This window comes from Notechis scutatus, chromosome 1 (genome assembly GCF_049901735.1).
Source record: "Notechis scutatus isolate UNSWTSFEM ecotype Mainland chromosome 1, rNotScu1.2, whole genome shotgun sequence".
NCBI lineage: Eukaryota > Metazoa > Chordata > Lepidosauria > Squamata > Elapidae > Notechis > Notechis scutatus.
In genome coordinates this window covers 158214405-158237368 of record NC_142009.1, presented here as the reverse complement: position 1 = coordinate 158237368, position 22964 = coordinate 158214405, and the positions used below count along the sequence as shown (strand labels likewise).

The 22964-nt window shown below is 39.5% G+C and overlaps 1 protein-coding gene across 1 annotated transcript; it reads right to left on the bottom strand.

Annotated features, from left to right (window-relative positions):
• Positions 1-878: 878 nt before the first annotated feature.
• LOC113421894 (cytochrome P450 2K4-like) lies at positions 879-22263 on the bottom strand. The gene is made up of 9 exons (XM_026682529.2): positions 21065-22263; positions 11482-11644; positions 10860-11009; positions 10392-10552; positions 9960-10133; positions 7491-7635; positions 6000-6184; positions 1603-1744; positions 879-1237 (listed from the first exon to the last, which is right to left on the bottom strand). The coding sequence occupies exons 1-9, from the start codon at positions 21245-21247 to the stop codon at positions 1050-1052; spliced, it is 1491 nt and encodes a 496-aa protein (XP_026538314.1). The 5' UTR covers positions 21248-22263; the 3' UTR covers positions 879-1049.
• Between the last annotated feature and the right edge of the window lie 701 nt (positions 22264-22964).

The following is a 22964-nucleotide window of genomic DNA, read 5'->3' as shown; positions in this document are numbered from 1 at the left end:
GTGTTTTATTGTGTACTGTTGTTTTTTATGATTATACCTGCTGGAGACAAGGTTACTGAGAAGAAGGGAAAATGTGTGGATGAAGGGCATGAGTCATTGTCATTCTTTTTCTGGTCTTCCTATCTAGGGATTTTTGTTCTGCTTCAATTCAGTCCATTATTCCAGCTGTGTATCTAATAATTGAAATTGCCCAGGTGTTAATTGCCTTCATAGTATTTCCTGCACTGAGTTTGAACTTTAAGATCTTCTTCACCCTCTTAATGTATTCACTTCTAACCTTTGTTCTTGGACACTTTCTTCAGTGTGCTTGATGTTGTCAGCTTAAAGGATACACAGAAGTTTGTAGTGATTGTCTTCATCCAAACTTCTGATGTTATTTCCGTGGGCATCTTGATTCCATTAGTTTCCACTATTTCCCCCTGGTTTGATGGTAAGGGTGGTGCATCTGTTCAGTCCAAACTTCATTACAATATATTGGCTGTATATATGGACAATGTTGAGCAGCAATTCTATTTCAGATGGTGTTTTTCCATACAGTTTCAGATCATCCCTGTAAAGGAGGTGGGATATTCTAGCAGATGGTTTTTATGTTTGATAGCCAGGGCCTGAGTTATTCAGTGGTATTGACAGAGGAATCAGTGCAATAACAAACTGTAGAGGTGATGGAGAATCTCCTTGAAAAACTTATTTTGATATTAACATCTCCCAATCTATCACTGTTGACCGGCAACTATGTTTTCCATTGTGCCACCGATCTTTGCACAAAGCTTCTGATGTTTCTACTACTATTCTTCTATCATTCTACTACTATTATTATTAGCTGTTGCTTATTACATTATCTTGTGAGAATGTCACAAGAATTGAAATCCATTTTAAACTAGCTTTTATCTCAAATTTTATTGTGCTTTGCAAAGCGGCATGTAAGCTTTAAAATGTATGAATAATCATAGCATATTTCCACCAAGAGACTGGTGAGTAGAGAAGATTGAAAAACATCACAAATACACATATGGAAGTGCAGGAATCTAGAATCTAAATGATGATTCATGTTATGAACGAGGCAGAGCACACAACTTATATGGCATAGGAGGAGCTGTAAACCCAATTGCTGGTGTCAAGTCCAGGTTTTCTTTTGATATTCCAGGGGGTGTCTGGAAAGTGAATCTCTGTAGCAGGCTGGTAAAGAACAGAAAGAGCTCCATTTTGGCAAGGGTCTCACCTAAGCAGATTCTCCGACCTGTAACAATGAACAAAGATGGGGAAACGGGTTTCATTGGTTCTTCAGTAACATTTTGCAGTTCCTGCCATAAAATGGTGGCTCAGAGATGACAAATTACATGCATGAAAATGAACTAATCCAAAATTTTACAATAGAGATTAAACGTATAAGGAATAATGTAGTTTTTTTAAAAAAATGAACCCCCAGTACATTTCTTCTACACTGAATCCCTGAAAATAACTTGAGCATCCTATTATAGTTTTTGCCATTTTTAGAATGTTGAGTGGATTATTCTGATGATTTCTTTACAAATAATGTTGAAAGGAAGAATCTGTTGTTGAGACTCTTCATTCGCTCCATACAAGTATGATAGAAGATGTTACCTGCAGAAAATGGCATGAATGCATCCCTCTTCACAAATTTTCCTTCCGAGTCAAGAAAATGCTCAGGGTAGAATTCATAAGGTTTCTCCCACTCGGATTCATCATGGAGCACAGAAGTCAGCAAGGGAACGATGTGCGTGCCCTGCAGGTATTAATGAATTATTAAACAATTAGCACTCCTCATTGGTTTACTCATTACTATGAAAATTTAAAAAGCCATTCCAAATACATGAATTTCCCAATGTGATGGGAATGGAACACCTTCCAGGTGAATTGTTATGACCAGTTAGATGTCTCTATTAATAGCCTTGCAGAGACAGCACAACAGTGGACCTGCCAGCTAAGAGTCGGGTTTGGCTGATAGAAAATTTCTTTGGAAGAAGGAGAAATTGGGGGATTATCAATGTGTGCTCTAGAAGAGCTGCTCCTCTCTAAAAAAAACTACAGTAATTTAATTTCTTGGGTTGAGTAGCTTAGGAATCAAGGACTTATAATAGTGAGGGGTCCTTGCTGCTCTCTGAGCTTGCTTTTTTTTCTTTCTTGCAGACATTTCATTACCCTAACTAGGTAACATTATCAGTGCTAGTAAGGAGTGTTGTTTGCTGTCAGTTTGCAGTCAACTGACTGCAAACAGCACTCCTTACTAGCACTAATGATATTACCTTGTTAGGGTAATGAAAGGTCTGCAAAAAAAAAAAGCTAGCTCAGAGAGCACCAAGGACCCCTCATGTCAACCCTGAGCTACAAATATTCTCCTTTATTGGTATTTACAATAGTGCCCTAAATGACTTTGCAGCCTTTTTATGAACATTTGACTGGCCAAAGTATCATCTTCCTAATCACTTTGCGTTTTAGTTGCTTTAGAACTTAAGAAAGATATTCTGAAGAGCACTAAGACTTAAAGAATCTCAATGGGGGTCTTCTTTCTGAAATTAAGAAGACAAAAAAAACCCCTCTCTTAATGGCTTTTAATTTAAAGGCAAAACACTTGACAAGATTGTGATATTAGGTCTCAAAGAGTAAAGGATAGTGATTTGAAAAAATAGATTTTTTTTCCTTTGATGAAAGTATCTTTGAAATTAAATAAACTTAATTAGACTAACATGGGGAGGCTGACTCTACTGTATATGAGGACAATAATGGTGGGTTTTACAAAACAAGAAGATAAGAATATTATGAGCTAGGCTGCTTGGCTGTGATTATGTAAAGCTAGCTGAGACTAAAAAGTTTATATTAGAGAAAAACAAAACAGAAAAATAAAGCCTACTTTATTCTCATCATAGTAATGTTGTTAGTTTCAAAGTCGTGTCCTACCCATTGTGACCCCATGAACAACATTCCTCCAGGCCTTCCTGTCCTCTACCATCTTCTGGAGTCCATTTAAGCTCACGCTTACTGCTTCAGTGACTCCATCCAACCACCTCATTCTCTATCGTCCCCTTCTTCTTTTGCCCTCAATCTCAGCATTAGGCTCTTCTCTAGTGAGTCCTTCCTTCTCATTAGGTGGCCAAAGTATTTGAGTTTCAACTTCAGGATCTGGCCTTCTAAAGAGCAGTCAGGATTGATCTCCTCTAGGACTGACTGCCTTGCAGTCCAAGTGCTGTGGTTTGCCGGAAGTAGGTGCGGACGGCTGAGGCCTTGGAGAGCGAGGACTTGGATGAGGGGCCTGTGTGTGACGCAAGGATGAGGCCAGGACCATCAGGGAGTGGAATGCTACCTTCAGAGAATGTGGAGGCTGGAAGCATTGATGCAGAGGACCCCGAGGAGCCTGTGCTCAGTGCACGTGCGCGCAAGGCTGCTCAAAGGAAAAAGCAGTTGCAGCAGCACGGGCTGCAAGGTAATGTCCCCTCCCTTAAGAGATGAAAGCCAGCCTGAGAGACTGGGATTCTTTGCGGGAAGCAAAGATGATCTTGCACCTCCAAGCCTTGTGGACGTTTGGACTATCCTGGTTTGTGTTTGGAGACTTTTACTTTTGAATAGTTCTTAGCAACTTAATCTAATGTTCTTGGCAGCCTTGCACAACCTTGACAAGTCTCGTTCTTATCAGAGACAATTAGTTTTCATAGCCTTTTAACTGTGAACGAACAGAATTCGCAGAGAAGCATTAAAAGGTTTTGCTTTTACCTCTGTTTGGTGTTTGTTTCCTTGGAGCAAGGTTTGGGTCAGAACACCAAGGGGCTTACAGGAGTCTTCTCCAGCACCAAAGGTCACAGGCCTCAATTCTTTGGTGCTCAGCCTTTATTATCTATTAGACTAGTAACTGTTAAACTTCCACTTTCTCACTATAGCAAGCACAAGAAAAACTTCCAAACTGGGAGAAGGATCCTAGAACAAATTGCTGATAAGGGCATTTCAACATATTTATTTTCAAACAGAAACTGTCTGAAGAATTTGGTTAAAAAATGACTGCAACAGTTAAAAAAAGGAATGGAGGAAAGATTTGATGGGATTGAAAAAAATCTGAACAAAAAGAAAAAAGAAAATTAAGAAAATCTCCATTGTGGATGATCCAAGTGATGCTATGGCTGCCCTGTCTCAGTGCCTGCAGGCTTCAGATGAACTCTGGCAAAACTGAATGGCTATAGAAGCAGATAACCTCAAGATCTGGTTCTTTATCACCCTTAGTTCTGGATGAGGGTTGCATTACCTCAAGTAGATCTGTACAAAATCAAGAAGTTGACCTGGACTTATGACTCCTGCTCAAAGAGTGAGGGGAAATCATGGCTAGGAAGGCCTTTGTACAACTTTGTGTTGCGCACCAGCTGCCCCCTTTCCTGGATTGTGAGGCCCTGCACATGATCACTCATGGCCTACTCATCTCTTGTTTGGATTACTGCAATGCACTCTAAATAGGGCAACTCTTGAAAAATGTTCAGAAGCTGCAGTACAGCTGGTGCAGAATGGAACAACATTCACAGCTCTGGGGGCCCCTAAAATGGCCACATATAACACTACTGTTGCAGGACCTGCATTAGTTACCAGTTTGCTTGTGGGCCCAATTCAGGCTCCTAGTTATTATCTTTAGAGCCCTATCTGGCATGGGTCCAGAGTATCTGATAAGTTGTCTCAACCCAATGGGACTACTGCACTCACACTAGTGGAAGAAGCCTGTCTGCTAAGAAATTCCAGCCGCTGGGGTCAAGGAGAAAAGCCTTTTCTGCTGTGGCAACAACCCTGTGGAAAACTCTTATCACCAGATGTGAAAACAGCTCCCACCTTCTGGAAAGATATTAGAAGTTGGTTTTGCTGGTTAGCTTGGGACCACTAGGGGGAACCAGCACTGCTGAAATTGGTTTATTTATTAAATTTACATGCTGCCTATCTCCCAGATAGGGAAACTCTTAGCAAATTACAGAACATAAAGATATACAGCAAATAAATACATAAATATATATAATAAATAATAAGAGTGATGTATGAGAAAATTATAGACCTATTGGAAAATTATCAAGGGGATGTTAAAATCAAATCAAGAGAACAATTAATAGCAGAAAGATGTAGTTGCCCTACTTACAGTTATCAGAAAAAAATAAAATGGATAAAGGCTTATGATATGGAGCAAAAACTGTGTACTGATGAGGAACATGTAATTGCTTAAATATAAATTTAAACTTTTGTTGAACATTCTATCATGTTTGGTGGACATGTAAAAAGGCTAAAAATGTTGGATCCAAATACATACTTTGATACAAAGGATTGTAAAAGTTAAGATTAAATTTGAAGTCCGAACTTCCTTTTAGGATTGATGGATAGACAGTTAGGAAAAAAAACACATGGAAGATTATTTCAATATACTGTATGATTGCAGCAGAACAGAGATGAAAAATTAGGCACTAGCCATTATGGAGGAATATTTGGTGAGTTTGGTAAATTTTGCTGAAATTGTAAATTAACCTTTTTGATGAAAGACATTACATTATCTACATTTATTCTGGATTGAAAGCCTCTTATGGACTTTTAGTATAAAAATAAAAAAAATAAACTTGTGAGTTTCAATAATTAGGCAGGGTAAAATATAGAAAGAAGAAGAATATGATGCAACCTTAGAGAGAGAGAGAGGTGAAAATATATTTGTACTTATAACTGCTATGAAGAATATTAGAAGCTACTTCTTTAACTTTTTTTCCTCTTCTTGCACTTTTTGCTTCTTGTATGATTTCCTTCTTTTCTTTTTACTTTCTTCTCATGTACTAGTTTGTATCAGCTTTTATCTTCCTATTTCAAAGTTAAAAAGGATTGTGATTTAAATTTCAGACGTATAGAAATGTTGAACACTGGTAATTTTTATAACATAGATCTCAAACTTATCAAGAGGATGATCTGGTTGGACATAATAATTAAGAGGGTATACACTGGCTAACACTGAATGAACAACGCACTTATATGAGACTAATCACCTTTGGAATGAAAAAGCCTTTGAAAGTTATATCCACTGTAGTTGCTCGTGCTACATTTGCTGGAACAATATCAGCAAACCTTTGGACTTCATGGATAACTGCATCAGTATAAGGCATCTTTGCTCGATGTTCAGTCCTTGGCTGAGCAGACCCAATGATTCTTGAAATTTCTTCAGAGACCTTGTCTAGGAAAATGAAGCAATTATAAGATGTTTGTTAATGTTTTAATTTTGCATTAAACCGTGGGTACATTTAACTGTGAAAGATAAGTGTTGTGAATCAATAAAAGTTAATATTCTAAATGCAAATCAGGGGTTGAAAACCTGCAGACTTGATTGGTCCTTGTACAACAACTTGGGATTGGGCCAGAACTAGACCCTGACCCTGATTGGCCACTTTGGGAACACTTATTATTGGTCAGTAGTTTGAACCTGTTGCAAGTTCATTGGTTGATAAGGTAGCAGCTAACCCTATAAAAGGGTTACTGCTGCCCATAGCTTTGCTCTGTTCCATTCTGATTCCTGTTATTATTAAAGAGTTGAAGTCACTGGTCAGATGTCTGGTCTCCTTATTCTCCAAACTTAACAATAAGTATCCTGAAAAGTTCTAAAAATGTGATGCCATCATCCAAGATTTTTTTAAAAAAAAACCGGCCATGCTGCAATAATACAGTATATTCTATATAAGGGAAATGTTTTTGCTTGAATTTGGTTAAAATTCTGTGGTGTATATATGATGTTGATTTTGCCATTGCTGCATATTCTCCAAATTTAAATTCCCAGTCAGATATTGTTAGAATTGTTTCTTTCTTCAAGTGTTGGACAAAAATTATTTTTGCTGGTATGAGTATCTTACGGTAATACAATGATGTTGATACTCAAACAGGCCACCTCATGCTAAGGTGCATGGGGATTTGGGAAGGGCACAATTGTCCTTGTGTGCAGCATTTACCTTCATATGATGGCTTTTGTTTTTGTTTTCTGTTGACTAACTCCTGTGCCCTACCCAAGGCAGCTTGAGTTCCATGAGTCCTTTATTCTTGAAGTAGCTCTTCTGCAAACTCTCCAAATCTGTTCTCACATGATTTCAGAGGCTCTGTAGGCCATGAAAGAGCAGGTCCTTATTCTCACATGTCTCCACAGCCTCTAAACCTTTTGTAAGAATGGGGCATGCTTTCAAGGATAGTTCTTAGGTGTTGGTAAACATTGATATATCAAAACATCATGGCATAATCACCTTTGACATGCATGTCATAGGTTCTCTCTCACTGGCCTAGCTAAATGAATGTTGCAAGTAACCAAGGATTTTTTATAGACAATAAAGGAACTGTGCAAAGAAATTCCGAACCATTTAACACATTACTCCTTTTTTGACAACAATTGTTAGCCATGATATTTTACTTTTGTAAAATTGTAAAATGTTTCATTGCCTTATACTTTAATTTAACAAAATATTTGAATATTGAAATCCAACCAAATGAAAAATGCTTACTCTGAATGTCAGGATATTTCATCATTAGTAGTATGGCCCAGCGTAATGTAGTTGAAGTCGTGTCCATCCCAGCAGCAAATAGGTTATTCACAACAGCAGTTAGGTTTTCATTATGAAAATACCCTTCTGCTTTGTTTTTCTTCTCCTGCAATAGATAAATAGTCAATCAAAGCATATTCAATATACTCACATCAACTAAATAGCAGAGAGCTGGAGAACACTGAACAATAGGAGCATCTCCCAGAATTTGGGATTTCAGTCCCCAGCTTTCTAAACCAATAAAAAGGATTGTGGGAATGGTAGTTTTAAACACCCTAAAGTACTGGGCTCCCTATGATTTGTGATTAAGACATTCATAGAAATGGAAATAATGAGCATGAAATTCTATAAAAAGTCCTCTAGAAATTCCTATTTTCATAAAATCATAGGGTTGGAAAGAACCTTTTTAATTATTTTTTTTATTTTTAATATAATAATTCCATCTTCAGTTGAACAGTGTGCTGTCTGGGTACAAATATCTTTGTTGAACAGTAATCAAAACGTGAAACATCATTCATTACATTGATATTAATTCTATGATTTTAAAATAGTAATATTCAACATATTAATTCTACAATATTAAAATAGTAATATTAAACATACTAATAACATTTGCTTATTTCTTTTAACATATCTCCTTTATTTTGCTTCCTTGTTTCCCTGTTTCTAACTTCCATTTTTGTTGTTTAATCATTGATAAAATAAAGCCCATGTCATATAACATTCAGTTTGATCTTTCTCCTTAGTTGCAAGCGTTAGTCTGTTCATTTCTGCACATTCTAATATTTTTCTAATCACATTCCCATCTGTAAGTCTCTCTTCACTCTTCCAGCTTTGTGCAAATATAATTCTAGCAGCAGTTAATATATGAATAACTAAATATGCATTTTCCTTACTATATTTTTTGGGTAGAATCCCCAACAGAAATATTTCTGGCTTTAAATCAATATGCTGTTTTATCATTTTTTAGGGTTGGAAAGGACCTTGAAGGTCTTCTAGTACAAACCCCAAGGCAGGAATCTTTATTTTCTTCCTTCTTTTTCCTGAAAATCCCAAGACTAGCTTACAAAGATAAACCAGTGAGTTTTTGCTTTCAGTCCAGTTATCACAAAATAAATAAGCAAAGAGGACAAGCAACCAGCATCTATCTAATTTATAAGAATTGGAAATATTAAAATGTCAAGGTTCTAGGATGGATACTGACACCTGAGTAATGGCTAAAGGAAGCATGTTTCATCAGAGATGCCAAGGAAGATACCTCCTTCCTTCCTTCCCCTATGTTTTGAAGCCTCAGAAGCTCAGTAAATAAATAAATGAAATACTCCCAGAGAGGGAAAATATTAAGCATTGGAGGAAAAAAATATCTCCATCATACTGAAGCTTCTCCAAACATTAAAAACAAACAAACACCAAGCCAAATGTTCAGCAATGTTTTCAAAAGACACCCTCCCCAGTCGAGTTCCTACATGACCAAAAATCATTATTTCATAATTGCCTGGCATTGTATCTATGTCTAAACAGGGCTTTCATTAACTAAGCCCTTTACAACTACTTGTTGCTTTCCACGAGTTGTCTTGGAAAAAAAGACATGATTTGGGAGGTAATTATTTTTTAAAACAGATCTCACTTTCATTGTATCCCAATCAAGGTATAACCACAGACAGCACAACTCAGATGATTGTGCCAAATTTAAATATATTATTATTAGTAGTAGTAGTTATAGTAGTAGTTGTAATATTATTATTATGAGGAGGAGCAGGAGCAGCAATAGATTTGTTTAAATGAACTTCATTTAAATTGAGGAAATTAATACTTTAAACAAATGTTTTGCAGCTGATAATTCATACTACATGTAGCACTTTAGTATAACCCTCAAAATGTACTCTTTGGGACATTTTTAAGGAAACTCCCTAGGTTTTTAGTTTAAAACTTTCAATTATCAGTTAAAAACGAGTTTTTATTTTCTGCTTTAAAGGTATGAATATGATATGAAAAGCTCATTTGGAATTAACAATAAAGAAGAATACCTTTATCAGCTCAAGATTGTAATGAGGGGTCCTTGGTGCTCTTTGAGCTTGGTTCAGAGGTGGTATTCAGCAGGTTCTGACCAGTTCTGGAGAACCGGTAGCGGAAATTTTGAGTAGTTTGGAGAACCAGCAAATCCCACCTCTGACTGGAGATTTTACAGTATCCTTCCCCTGCCAGGCCCACCAAGCCACGCCCACAGAACCGGTACTAAAAAAGTTTGAATCCTACTACTGGTTTCGTTGTTTTCCTTGCAGAAGTTCATTATCCAAACTAGGTAACATCATCACTACTAGTTATCTAGTTACTGAGTTTGGGTGACGAAACATCTATAAGAAAACAACCAAGCCCAGAGAGCACCAAGGGCCCCTCAGTCCGAATTTCTGGCATGAAACACTTCCTTACCTCTGCCTGTCGGACAAGAAATGAATCAATAAAGCTCCTCTGGTCATTTTCATCCAGAGCTTTGAGGTGTTCTATGAAAGTGGTCTTTATGAAACCAAACAATTCCTTTTTGTTATTCAGAAGTATCTTACGAGCACCAAAAAGAAAGCCAAACAGGGGGAACATATTATAGAACTGAAAAATACAAAAAGAATAAAAAGAGTCATGGAAGAAACCTGAATAATTTTCATGTGGGCAATGTAGACATTGTTATTAAAAGTATTCATATTTCATAGTGGGAAATGGTTGCATACAGCATATAAGACACCAGGGCTTTTTCTGTCATAGTGGATCTTGAAAACCATGGAATATTTATTATCAATCCCACACTACAGTAAAGATAACACAGTTAACACACAATGAACTCTTTTTAAAATTGAAAAAATAATTTACCAAGACAGGAGGGCTTCCTGAAAGCTGGACATTTTCATTGACTAACTTTATTAGTCTTTGAAATGTGGGGTCTTCATACTGATATCGCTTGCCAAGTACAATGGACACTATGATGTTGCCCACAGCGGAATTCATAATTGCTGTATTTTCAAATGGTTGTCCTATATAGCAAATATTAAAATTAAACAAAGTCATTAAAATTAATTTACAGCTATGAAAGAACATCAGCTTTAAAAGACTCTTCAATGGCAATGGTGAAAGTCTTCCACCTTAGGCACAGTACATTTCTCCAGGAAACTGATAGCTGGTCCTGTAGAAAATGGATATGTTGGACAAAGGAATATTAAATAGGATTTGAGTGTTTGAGGAACTTTGTTGGTAGCTCTAGAGGTAGACCGTTAACTTTTCTGCAATAAATCTCTGAATGTCTAGCTCCAAGTGAATCATCAGAAGGAAAAATCAACTCACCTTCATAAGATTCAAATGTTTTTATCAGGACCTTGCACTCTTCAGTTATTTTATCCTCTATAGTCCTCTTGCCCATTCCATAGTCCCGTAATGCAGATATGGTAAAGCGGCGCATCACTTTCCAATTCTCCCCATGAGAAAAGAGGATACCTAAAGAGAAAGTGCAAAACTAAAAAACATATTTGCATTACTGAACATTTCTGCCCTTATAATGAATAGAATGTTTATGGCAGTTGTTTTTGCATTGTACAGAGTCAGAAAGTTAGTGTGGGAAATGCATATGTAGTTTCATGTGAAGCTTTTCTGTAACTCAGAAAATTACAAACATTCCCTTATTTACAAACTTTATTTCTCCAACCATCCAGTGTGAAGACTAAATTGTCCAAGGATGGTTAAAAGAAATCAGGAAAAGTATAGGTCAAAAACTTTGCAGAATTGACTTCAGTTCTCTTTCTCTCCTTTTCAGTCCTATCTTAGGGCAGCCAGGTTCTTAGTTTCTATCTTGTTTCCTATGTTTTCTCCTACAAATCTCCTATATCATGTCAATACTAACTTTTCCCCTCACAATAGTTAATTTTTCCCTCACGGATAGTTACTGATACATAGAATGAGAAAAGCTTACCAAAGCCCTCATGTATTTCATCAGAAAGCTGGATATTTGGTCTCTCTGCAAATGCATCAGCATGATTCACAAGAGCTTCCTTCACTGTTTTGTATCCAGCCAATACCACAATTTTCTGGAATCCCAGTTGAATCCTGAAGATTGAGCCATATACTTTTGACAACTAGAATTGAACATAAGGAGGAAAAAAGTAGAAGATCACCATGAAAAACCCTTTATGTACAGTAACAGACATCAGATGTAAATCATGTTTCACAAAGATAAGAATAAAATATGATCTTTTTTATTGTTGAAAGCAATCTTATGTGCCACACTTGCTGTTCGGGGACCAGAAACCAAAGATCTGCTGGAACAAAGTAAAGATGGCAGAATTGCTTGTTCGGGATATCTTCTTGAAAGTTGAATGGGAAATGGCAAAAATGGACCAATCCAATAAACTTCTTCTTCTTCTTCTTTTTCTTCAGTGTTTGTCTCGCGCTCTGGCGAGGTCCGCTAATGTCCTTGAGTACTGCTTCCACGCCTCTCTGTCTGCCACGTATGTCGGGTCTGCCTTGCGATCTCTCAGATCGGCCTTGATCGTGTCCATCCAGCGTTGCTTAGGTCTACCAGCGGTCTCGCTCCTCCGACAATCACCTTCATCGCCAGATTTGATGATGGATTCTTCCTTGGCGCGACTCACATGGCCGAACCATCGTGGCCGGGACTGCCTCATGACCGTGGGGATGGGCACGACATTGAACCGTCTGCGCGCTTCTTCATTCCTGGACGCGATCGAGTAGGGTGAGGCCTACCGACCATCGGAGCATTCGCATCTCCATTGTCTGGAGTCTGCTTTCGACTTCTTTGGTCGTCGGCCAGCACTCTGCGCCGTATATAGCCCACCCAGGCGCACCACAGAGTTATAGATTTTTCGCCTTCAGGCGCGCCATCGGCATCTTCTTGTCACAGGGACGCCCGTGACGGACTTCCATTGCCCCACGCTGCGTTGATCCTGGCTGCCACCTCAGTTTGTAGTAGGCCTTCTTCCCCAAGAGTAGTTCCCAGGTACTTGAAGGTGGAGGCGGCGGTAGCTCCTGCCCGTTCACGTGGATGGAGCCTGTCGTTTCGTTGTCAGTGGTCAGGTATTCGGACTTCTTTAGGTTCAACGGAGCCCGAACTGCTCGAGGCAAGTCGTGTCACTGTTGGACTAGGTGCTCGAGTTCAGCCTTGCGTGGGTTGGCCAGGAACACATCATTGGCGTAGAAGCAGCGTCCATGGGGCGGGCGTGTGCAGGTCGTGTGTAATTGTGTCCATCACCAGAATGAACAGCAGTGGTGAGAGAGCAGAGCCCTGGTGTACGCCGACGGTGATATTGAACTCCTCTGATATCCCAGCTGCCGCTTTTACACGGCTTTTGTGACATCTGTATAGGAGTTGGACCCATGTATCACAGTAGCTCGGGCACGCCGTGATCTCGCAGTGCGTACCAGATGAGATCGTGCGGGACTCGGTCGAGGCCTTTTCCAAGTCCAAGAAGGCGGTGTAGAGCGGGATTTTCTTCTCTCTGTGAGCTCCATCAGCATCCGCACACGAAGATGGCATCGGTGGTGCCGCAGTTCTTGATGAATCCGGCCTGGTTGGCGCTGATGTCGGACGATGTCCCGAATGCGCTTATCGAGGACGCGTTCGAAGATCTTCATAGTGTGTGACAGTAACCTGACCGGTCTGTGGTTGGAGCAGTCCACTGGGCTGCCCTTTCCCTTCAGATCGGAACAGTGGTGCTGCGGTACCAGTCGTGTGGCACTATTCCCGTGGGGCGATGTTGTTGAACAGCTCGCACAGCCACAATGCCGAGCCCGGTAGTGCCTTTTCCAGAAGTCGGCAGGGATGTCGTCTGGTCCTGTTGCCTTACCGTTTTTCATGACCTTGATGGCGTCGGTGACCTCGCTGGCGTGAATGCCTGAGACTGGGCCTTCGACGGGGTCACCTCGCGGGGTTCGTGGGTGTGGGAACTCCTCGGTGGAGATCTTCTGGAAAGTATTGCCGCCACCTCTCGGCAGCGTCTCTGGGGTTGACGATCAAATTTCCCCTTTCGTCGTTGATCCCATGAAACTGGTCAATGTCCAGGGTCTTCCTGTGTCTGCTTTTGGCTAGGCGGTAGATCTCATTCTCGCCTTCTCGCGTGTTCAGCTTCTCGTAGATGTCGTCGTGAGTGGGAGCTTCTGGCTGTCGCTACTGCTTTCTTGGCTGCCTTTTTGGCCGCCTTGTACTACGCAGAGCTTCTCGCTGGTCTTGTCCTGAAAGAAAGGCCTTGTAGAGCCGTTTCTTCAGGTACACGGCATCTTGTACTTCCGGTGTCCAGAGCCATGTATCTCGTTCGATGCGTCTCCGTCCTGGCTTGGTACAACCAAGCTGTTGGCAGCCGGCAGTGTGAACAGTGCTCTTCAGCATGGACCACGCTTCCTGTGGCCCGTCGACCATCTGCAGGAACTGCTCCGGTTTGATGAGGGGTCCCGCCATCTTCTTCTGGTTCCACCACTTGATTCATGGCTGGTCTGCATTCTTTTTGTCAATCTTGGTCTTGGGCTTGCTGATCCTGATCTTCGCCATCAGCGGCCTGTGCTGACTGCTCGATTTCGTACGGGTACACCTTGGCGTTGAGCACGTTTTTAGCGGCTCTTCGTCGTGCGATGATGTAGTCGATCTGTGTGTGGTGGTTCCCATTTCTGCTATGGTAGGTGAGGGAGTTGGGGTTCTCGCCTAATGAAGCAGGTGTTCGTGATGGTCATATCATGGGAGTCGGCAAAGTCCAGGATCCTCTGGCCATTCTCATTCATATCACCTGTGCCGTGCCCACCGTGGCACTGGTGTCCGTTTTTGTCCCGCCCTACATGACCATTCAGGTCGCCAGAGATGATGATGTCAGTCTTTCATATGGGATCTGCCTGAGTTGGATGTCGAGCAGTTCCCAGAAGGTATCCTTCTCCTCCTCGTGACATCCAGTCTGAGGCGTGGCGAGACAAGATGTGTGGCGCTGCCTCTCGGTCGCTACGACGATTATCATCAGTCGTTCTGTGAGGCGCTTAACTTCTGCAACGGAGCTTTGCCAGCTGGGACTGACAACCACAGCTACACCGCCGCGGTTTTCCTTACAGCTGGTGTATATGATCTTATAGCCGTCTATAGTCGTTTAGCCTTGTTGCCCTTCCAGCGAGTTTCCTGGAGGCAGCAGATGTCCAGCTTCCTGTCCCACCATGGCCCTGACGATCTCGGTCGGCGTCCAGTCAGCGAATCCACGTTCCAGGTGGCCACCTTGAGCGTCTGGCAATCCTCTGTTCCCCGCTTGCACGATTTTCACACAGATCGGGTAGTCTCCGTGCGCGTCAGACCCGGACGTGGCCGTCATAGCTTTCTCACACGGTGCAAGTGCGCCGTGCTTTCGCGTGGACCATTTCATTGATTTTTGGCGCAGGCCAATGGTCTCCTGCGCCCGTCGGTTCCCGACGCGGTAGCATTGGGCGTGTGTTCAGTAGTGGACGTTTCCTCCATGTTGATGCGGCAAGTACTCCAGCCGGCCTGTCGCGTGGGCCTGGAACAAAGTAACAAGTCAGCGATGGCAGAATTGCTTCAGGGATATCTTCTTGAAAGTTGAATGGGAAATGGGTCCCTTAATGGACCAATCCAATAAACTCATGCAGAAATATACAACTACAGAGTTGGGGCAGGGAGCACAGTACAGTTTGCAGAGGGAAATTGGGGATAATGGTGGAGAACATGAGCACAAGGGGAGAAATTGGAGAAAATAGCAAGAAGCACAGTAGCAAGTGGGGATTCAGGAAGCCCACTAATAGAAGTGGTAACACAAATGAAAAATTGGAGTAATGCAGCCGGAATTAGATGCATTGTTCCTGATGTGCCAGACTTTAGGAGACAAATAATAAAATAAGTTCATATTTATGAAAATTTGACATTTATTACAGGACAAATTCATATAAATAACTTCCATCTGGATAAATTATTAGAGCTTTCTATTGCACAAAACTGTGTGGTTTAAAACACACTTCTCATAAATATTTTATCATGCTATGTGCATGGATTTACAAATTACTGGTGGAAGCCAGCTCTGCTTTTCAGCCCTTAGTAGCATCTTATCTGACAAAGAATGTCTGCCATTGTGGTTTCAAATAACAGAGAAGTACCCTGTTTCCCCAAAAATATGACCTACCCTAAAAGTAAGTCCTAGCCTTATTTTTACACATGCACCCAAATTAAGCCCTACCCCCAAAATAAGCCCTCATTAAGATCCTGCCCACTCCAGAGTGCACGGGTAAAAATTAAGCTAGGGTGGGGATGTGGGGGTGGAGCTGCCCTACTACTTACCTTTGGATTGTTGTAGCCAGGCCTTGCACACCTTGACACCTGCCTTTCCGGCCCATTTCCTCTGCAGCTGGCCAAGCTGGCAAGGCTTTCCTGAAGGCCTCTATAGCTGATAACAAAGCTCCTGATTGATCCAGAGCTCTGTTATTGGCTGCAGAGGCCTTCGGGAAAGCCTTTGCCAGCTGCAGAAAAATGAGCTCCTGAAGACCTCTGCCAGCAAAAAGGAGGCTGAGGGTGACGCGCGCAAGTGAGGTGAGTCAGTGGACGACTTCCCCCCAAAATAAGACCTGGTGCCTTTTTGGTGGAAAATAAATATAAGACAGGGTCTTATTTGGGGGGAAACATGGTAGAAATTAATGGGAGGGGGAACAATATCTAACTAACCTGTGATAACAATTCTGCTCATATGTCAATACAGTATTTGGAAATTATATCAAGTTTTCTTATTCAGTTATAAAATGCATTTTAGTTTAAGCGAGGGCTTCAGCTCATTCCACTTTGCATTATTCCTTCCAAAACTCAGAAAATTAAATATTTAATACATTGTGCAATATATAATATTGCAATATATAATATATAAAGTTATTGTGCAATAACTTTAGACAGACCTATGTGTTCTGATGGATTTACAGATCAAGCTCCCAGAATTTGTTCATATTGATCTGTGAGGTATATCCAACAAATGTCAATATTCAGTGACCTTTGGACACTTTCAAATGAAACCGAGTTATCTTGGTATCACAATATTTTAGACTGTTGGTGTGATCAGTGGCTCCAGATGTGAATAATAAATAAAAGCATCCTTATAGATTATGACCTGGGTTGTTCTAAGAGACATGTAATCACTGGCCTTTAATTCCATGGGACCAGGCAGGACAGGACTTACTATTGACATGTTTTGGATGGAATATTTGTTTATACAAGTAGCCCTTTGCACTTGACCAGAATGGAGCCTGCAGTTGCTGCCAGATTCTTTCTGACCTTATGTAAATCTTCCAGATACTTCTAAGTTCTTAATTTCCAGATGACAAAACTTGAAAAGTTTACATAAAATTAATTTAGTAGCAGAAATATTCAATTCTCAAGTTGTATCTTTCTTACAAAATGCAATTAATCAATATTTTGAAACAGCAGTATCAGTAAGGTAAATGTTACCCTCACACATATGTGCTGGTCATTTTTGGCTCTAGGGGGCGGTGCTCATCTCCGTTACAAAACCAAAGAGCCAGCGCTGTCTGAAGACGTTTCCGTGGTCATGTGGCCGGCATGACTAAATGCCGAGGGTGTACGAAACTCTGTTACCTTCCCATCACAGTGGTCCCTACTTTTCTACTTGCATTTTTACATACTTTCAAACTTCTACCTTGGCAGAAGCTAGGACAACTAACAGGAGTTTACTCCATTATGCGGTGCTAGGGATTCGAACCACCGAACCACTGACTTTTCTGATCGACAAGCTCAGCGTCTTAGCCACTGAGTCACCGCATCCCTTAGTTTATCAGTAACCAACTGTTTACTTCTTTTCCCAGAACAATGTCTCCTCTTAAGCATGTATAAGATTGCAAACTGAAACTAGGACAAGCAATGACATGTATTTGGAAATGCCTGTTTAATACTAAAAGTTTTGTTTTGTTCATAAACTTTTTCCATCCAGAGATTGTTTGTTGTACACTGAAAGAGCTCTATATATTTGAGAGAGCTGTGAATTCAGTTTAGTCCTTTGTAGACTACTATAGCTGATCTGAAAAATTTTATTTATTACTTATTTATTGTAATTGGGGCAATAAAAATACAAATTAGTTAATTTATGTATCTCTTTGCTTTCATCTAATGGTTTTCTACCCCAAATCATGAGAAATTGAAATGAGACAATATATCAGTGTTGGTTAGAATTCTAGTAATTTCTGTTTTCAATATAAGCATATCTGGCTTTTGAAATGACTTTCCTTTTAGGTAGATAAGGTAGTAACTTATCTTATTAAGTTAGTGGGAGAGAGTGGGACTGGAATAATGTGATCCTTTATTGTCTGAGAGAATCATTATTCTTGGTGCTCTTTCAGAAACAGATATCACCACAAACCCAAATGCGTCAGCAGTCATCATGGTTAACATTCCAACTTTTAGCCTGAAAGAAAAATTTCCACATGACCCATAATGGGGAGAACAAAAAGCCGTTCTGTTCCTTACTAATGAAGGCTTACTTATTTAATTGTAATGGCAACATCAGTTCAAGGGTAGACTCAAAGGAGAAAATGCTCTTTGTCATTTCCATCAACATCTTCTTGATTAAGATACGTCACTGAATCAGCAATCCAAGGATAAAATAGAAAACCATAAGAGTCTGTGTTTATTTCAAATATTTAAACATAGCTAACTATATAACCATCAAATGGATCAATCAGCAGTGCAGAGCAGTATTGTGCTCCACCATCTCCATAACATCTCAATACCTTGCACCTTCCTGAGTTTGCTGAACTTTTAACAGACATGATGAAACCACCATCCAGTCAAATTGCCACAGAAAAGTCTTTTGCTAATAACCAACGTAGAAACAAATGAAGAATGTTGACTATTTGTTGCTGTATTTATTCATTTCTTTTTTCTTTTTTGTAAATTTTATTTGAGTTTTCACAAAGAGAAAAAAAAATACAAATAAAACATCTTTTTTGAAAGTAGTGTAATCCCGGGTTACATTTCTTCGTACAGACACAAATTCAGGTTCATGCTCATTTTTATATTCTATTCCATATCTTATTATTTTACATTTTCTGCTTAGCTTCTCCCCTCTTTTAATTTTCTCAATTTTATTTTAATTATCTCATCTCAATTCAAATCATTGCATTTATATTTTTTGTCTGTCCTGTTTCAATTATCTATTATCTTTTCTCATTAAACAAAATTTCTCCTGTAGTTACTGATTGGAGTATGACGCCTTTATATCTTTTCCCTAAAGTTGTAACATTCAATATAATACATAACTTCCATTCAGAAGTTATGGTTGTTATTCTGGAAGTTATTCTGCTTGGTACATTCTTAAAATACACACTGTATTCTTAAAAAAAGAAAAAAATTATAAATGTATATAATTAAAACAACATTCCATTCCAATTCAATTCTATCATTAATATTAATATTCATTAAAGTCTTAACATCTTTAACATTACTTTTCAATTAAATATCATAAATATTCTATGGGAACAATTATAAACTTTCCATAGTTAATTCCCCCCCCTTCACTTATATTTTATAAAACATTAACTAATTAAAATGTTCCCGTTCCTTCCTAATTAAATTTTCTCATTTATTTTATTTCACTTCTTTTATTCACAAACATTTACACTAAATTACACTATTTTATCCCTCATTTTAATCATACGTTGTTTCCAATTTTCTAAAGTTATTTCTATTACTAATATAAAAATACAATCTTATGTACCTTTACAGAATCCCTTTTTCAGTTAGATTTTCACCCATTATCTCTAAATAGGTCCTGTTTCTCTATATCTTGCTCCGGTCCTTTGTAACTTCTTTTCCTTTCCTTCTTCCCTCTCTTCTTCTCTCTCCTCTTTTTACCCCCTTGTCTCTCTACCTCTATTTCTCTCTTCTGTATTCCCCTTTTCTGTTGCTTTCCAGTATTATACTTATTTTTTGAATTATTTTTCTTTTCTTTGGTTATTTTTTTAAGTATTAAATTCTCCATTCTCTTTCCCCCCTTTCCTTTTTCTTCCCCACATAAAATTGCTTGTTCATTAAGGATGGCTTCTTCTTTGTCCCAGTCTTCTTGTTTTGCAGTCTTTTCTTGTTGTTTCTCATAGTTCCAAATCTCCATTTCTAAGAATTGAAAAATGAAGTCAAAAGAACCCTTCCCTTCTTGTGCATCTTCTTTGTACTTTTTAAGTTCCATCTTCAATTCATCCAGAAGTGGTGCCATTGTATAAATTTTTAAACAACCACCCGATTGATTTTAGTCGTTCAAATATAATAACCAAGAATCCAAAGATCACCAAATAATCCAAATACATGCAAGCTATTTCTTTTTTGCTCTTTTTTTTCCACTTTCTCTTCCTGGGGTTACTATTTAGTTGCAAAGTTTCAGTTAAAACGTATCTTTTAGAAGTCTTGTTGAAGTTTTACTGTAGATTCTTTTTAATTCCAGGCAGTCTCCTCCCTCTTTCAGATCCTGCCCTTATTCTTTTCTCTCCTTCCTGCTTATGAAAAAGAAAATTTTTAATGTCCAGAAATCTTTATTATCCCTTTGGCATTTTGTTTTATTTTCAGCTTAATTGCCTATTGATGTCAAAGCGGATTTTTCCGATTTCTTATTTAAGTCTCTTAGTTGTCAGTATAGGGAAGGAGATAGAAGGAAAAAAAAGCCAAACCTTTCCCTTTTCACTTTCCTTCGCTGCTTCTGACTCTTCTTGGGGAGCGATGTTATTTTTTGTAAGTTTAAATTCCAGGGAACCTTAGTTGTTGCTTTTACAATTTAACCCGGTCAGCCAAAACTTTCACTTCTTATCTTCCTCCTGCACATTCTTTTCCGGTTGAGTTCTTCTTTGAGGTGGCCATTTCTGACCACCGTTGCAACCACCTTCGGGAAAGGGAGTAATGGCCAGCTGAGGAGGAGAGATGCAGCTCTCCTCGACCCTGCTGGCAGTCTCCCCCCTCTTCACCACCTCTACGGGGTGGCTTAGCCCCGAAACCAGCCGGCTCAGGGTGCTCCAGCGGCGAGCCCAGACAGAAACCATTCACGATCACGGGTTTCTGTCTGTTGCCGAAGCCCTTCAAACCGGAAGTCCATTTATTCATTTCTTAATGGTCATAAATATATTTTAATGTGTTTCTTACCCATTCCCTTCCAGAGATCTCTGCTTCCAAATCATAGTATTCCTAATGTAGGAACCAGGTAAATTTTAACACATTGTAAGACAGTGGAGCAATCTTATTCTACCACCTCTTGCAATTCCCTAACATTGACCCCAAAAAAACACCCACCCCCTCCTAAAAAAATAACCAAAAGCCTCTCTCAATTTATCTGTCCATTGTTAGGATTATGTCCACAAAACGAAATAACTAAGATCTTGCCAAGATCTTGTAATTCTACACATAATATAGCACAGTTACAATCACTATTAAATAATAACATAAAAGCAGAATATCTCCAAAAATCTCTTGACCCAATTTTGTCTTATTTGTTTAGTTGCTTTCAGTCATCATCTCAGTGCATTACCTTTAGCATTGTTCTGTGTGGTCTTTTCATATCCATAATGAGGAGATTTCCAAGAAAGGGTAAAATTCTTGGTCTTGGTGGAAGATTTTGGGAGTTGTTATTCCAGGAACTGTTCGTTTTCAAAAGAAATACAGTCAGAAAAATAAAGAAGAGTGATATAGAAACAAGTTGAATCCAATCCATTTTCTTTCAAGTAAATACTTTCTGTAGTATTTAAAATGGAAAATGCAATACAATTCGACCAAATATAGCTCCTGCACAATATAATGCCTGTACAAATATCTCAAAGTGTTGCACTACCATAGAGATGCAGGAATTTAAATATGTTTCCAGTGAATCATTAACTTTCCTGTTTGAATAAAAATGTTTATCTAATTATTTGGGCCATAGGTAAGACAGGATTGTTGGCAATATTTATTTGCTCAGTAAAAAGAACATTGTGGAATTTATTTGGGTAATTGTTCAACTTCAACCTGTGGAAGATTTTTGAAAATGCATTAACACTGATTCTGATCCAAGTAAATTTTCATGTGTGTCCATTGTCCCAAAGCTTCAGTTTCTTGACCATCCAATTCTCTAAGCCATAGCTTTACTTCCCAGCTGTTCTGGATAAGACATTTGCCTATCTTCTCAAGAAGTAGCACAATCGCCACAGGCATTACTTTGCCTACCAGCTGCTCATTCTGGCCTTCAGATGGATCTCAACCTCAACTTCAAATATCTCCTAAGAAATGTCAAGAGAACCTTAAATCACAAAATGTAATTATACCATTGATATGGAAATGTGAAAGTTGTCATAGCTTTACAAAACCCAAGGCATAAGGCAAAGATATTCCAAAACATGACTGTCAAGCTTTGCTGGACTATATCAACAGAAGGAGCATATCACTTCTTTTTATCCATTATTGAACTGGTCCTATAATTTGGAAGTTTTCTGTAGTTTTCAAGGTTTGTTTCCATTATCTCATATGGATGAAAAAGCATGCCCACGTTCACTGAGAGAAATATAGCAGATATGGTATGAAAGATGAAGTATCTGTCTCAGCTTCAAAAAAAAATAGTATAGCCACCTTGGAGCCAATTAAAGATTTTGATTCCCTTTCCTAGGTTTAGCAAGCATTGAGTTTACTTGGAATTTGGAAATGGAAGATCAGGGGTTGAGACCTCAGGGCTTCAATCCAGCTATATTACCAGCTGGCACAATAAAAATCACATGAGCTGCTAAAAGCCAAATTGTCTAACAGATTGACTGACCAAGCGATGGAATCCTATGGTCCGTTCATCATGGGTTGTGGTCAAAGTCCTGCCTTGTTGTTTGTTCAGCAAATCAATCAATCTCTCTCTCTCTCTCTCCCTCTCCCTCCCTCCCCCTCCCCCCTCTCCTTCTGAAAAGCCTCACTACTAATTCCTGCATTATGTAGTAGCCTAAACAGGTTGTTTTATCATGATGATTATCCAAAAGTCTCCATTAAAAAAAAAGTAGGCAGGGGGAGACTGCTGTGCTTTTCTTTATCGGTCAATGTTCTTCACTATAATTCTGTACTGGGGTGTTCTCATCACTTTCACCAAACAACTTTAAGGGGCACAGTTATGAATAGTGTAGTATTCAGACTAGTGGTGCATTTCAAAAATTTTAACCACCAGTTTGGTGGGTGTGGCTTTGTGTGCATGCACGCACTTAGCGTAGGCGCAGAGGCTTTCCAACTCACCTCCTGCAATCCTGCACACTCCCTGCCGCTTCAGCAGCTGATGCACAGCAATCTGCTGTACCGTGCAAAGCAGCTGCCCTTCAAAAGCAGGGAATAAAGGTTAGCATGGGAGCCCAGACAGGCAGGTGGGCCAAACAGCAAAGTGTCAGAGAGAACTGGTTCAGTCTCTGCTGCTCGTTGGCGCTACCGGT

Coding starts and splice junctions, on each gene's coding strand:
- LOC113421894 (XM_026682529.2), bottom strand. CDS start 21,247: ATGGATTGGATTCAACTTGTTTCTATATCACTCTTCTTTATTTTTCTG. Junction 11,645..21,064: donor CACACAGAACAATGCTAAAG/GTAATGCACTGA, acceptor GTTCAATTCTAG/TTGTCAAAAGTATATGGCTC. Junction 1,238..1,602: donor ATTCATGCCATTTTCTGCAG/GTAACATCTTCT, acceptor TCATTGTTACAG/GTCGGAGAATCTGCTTAGGT.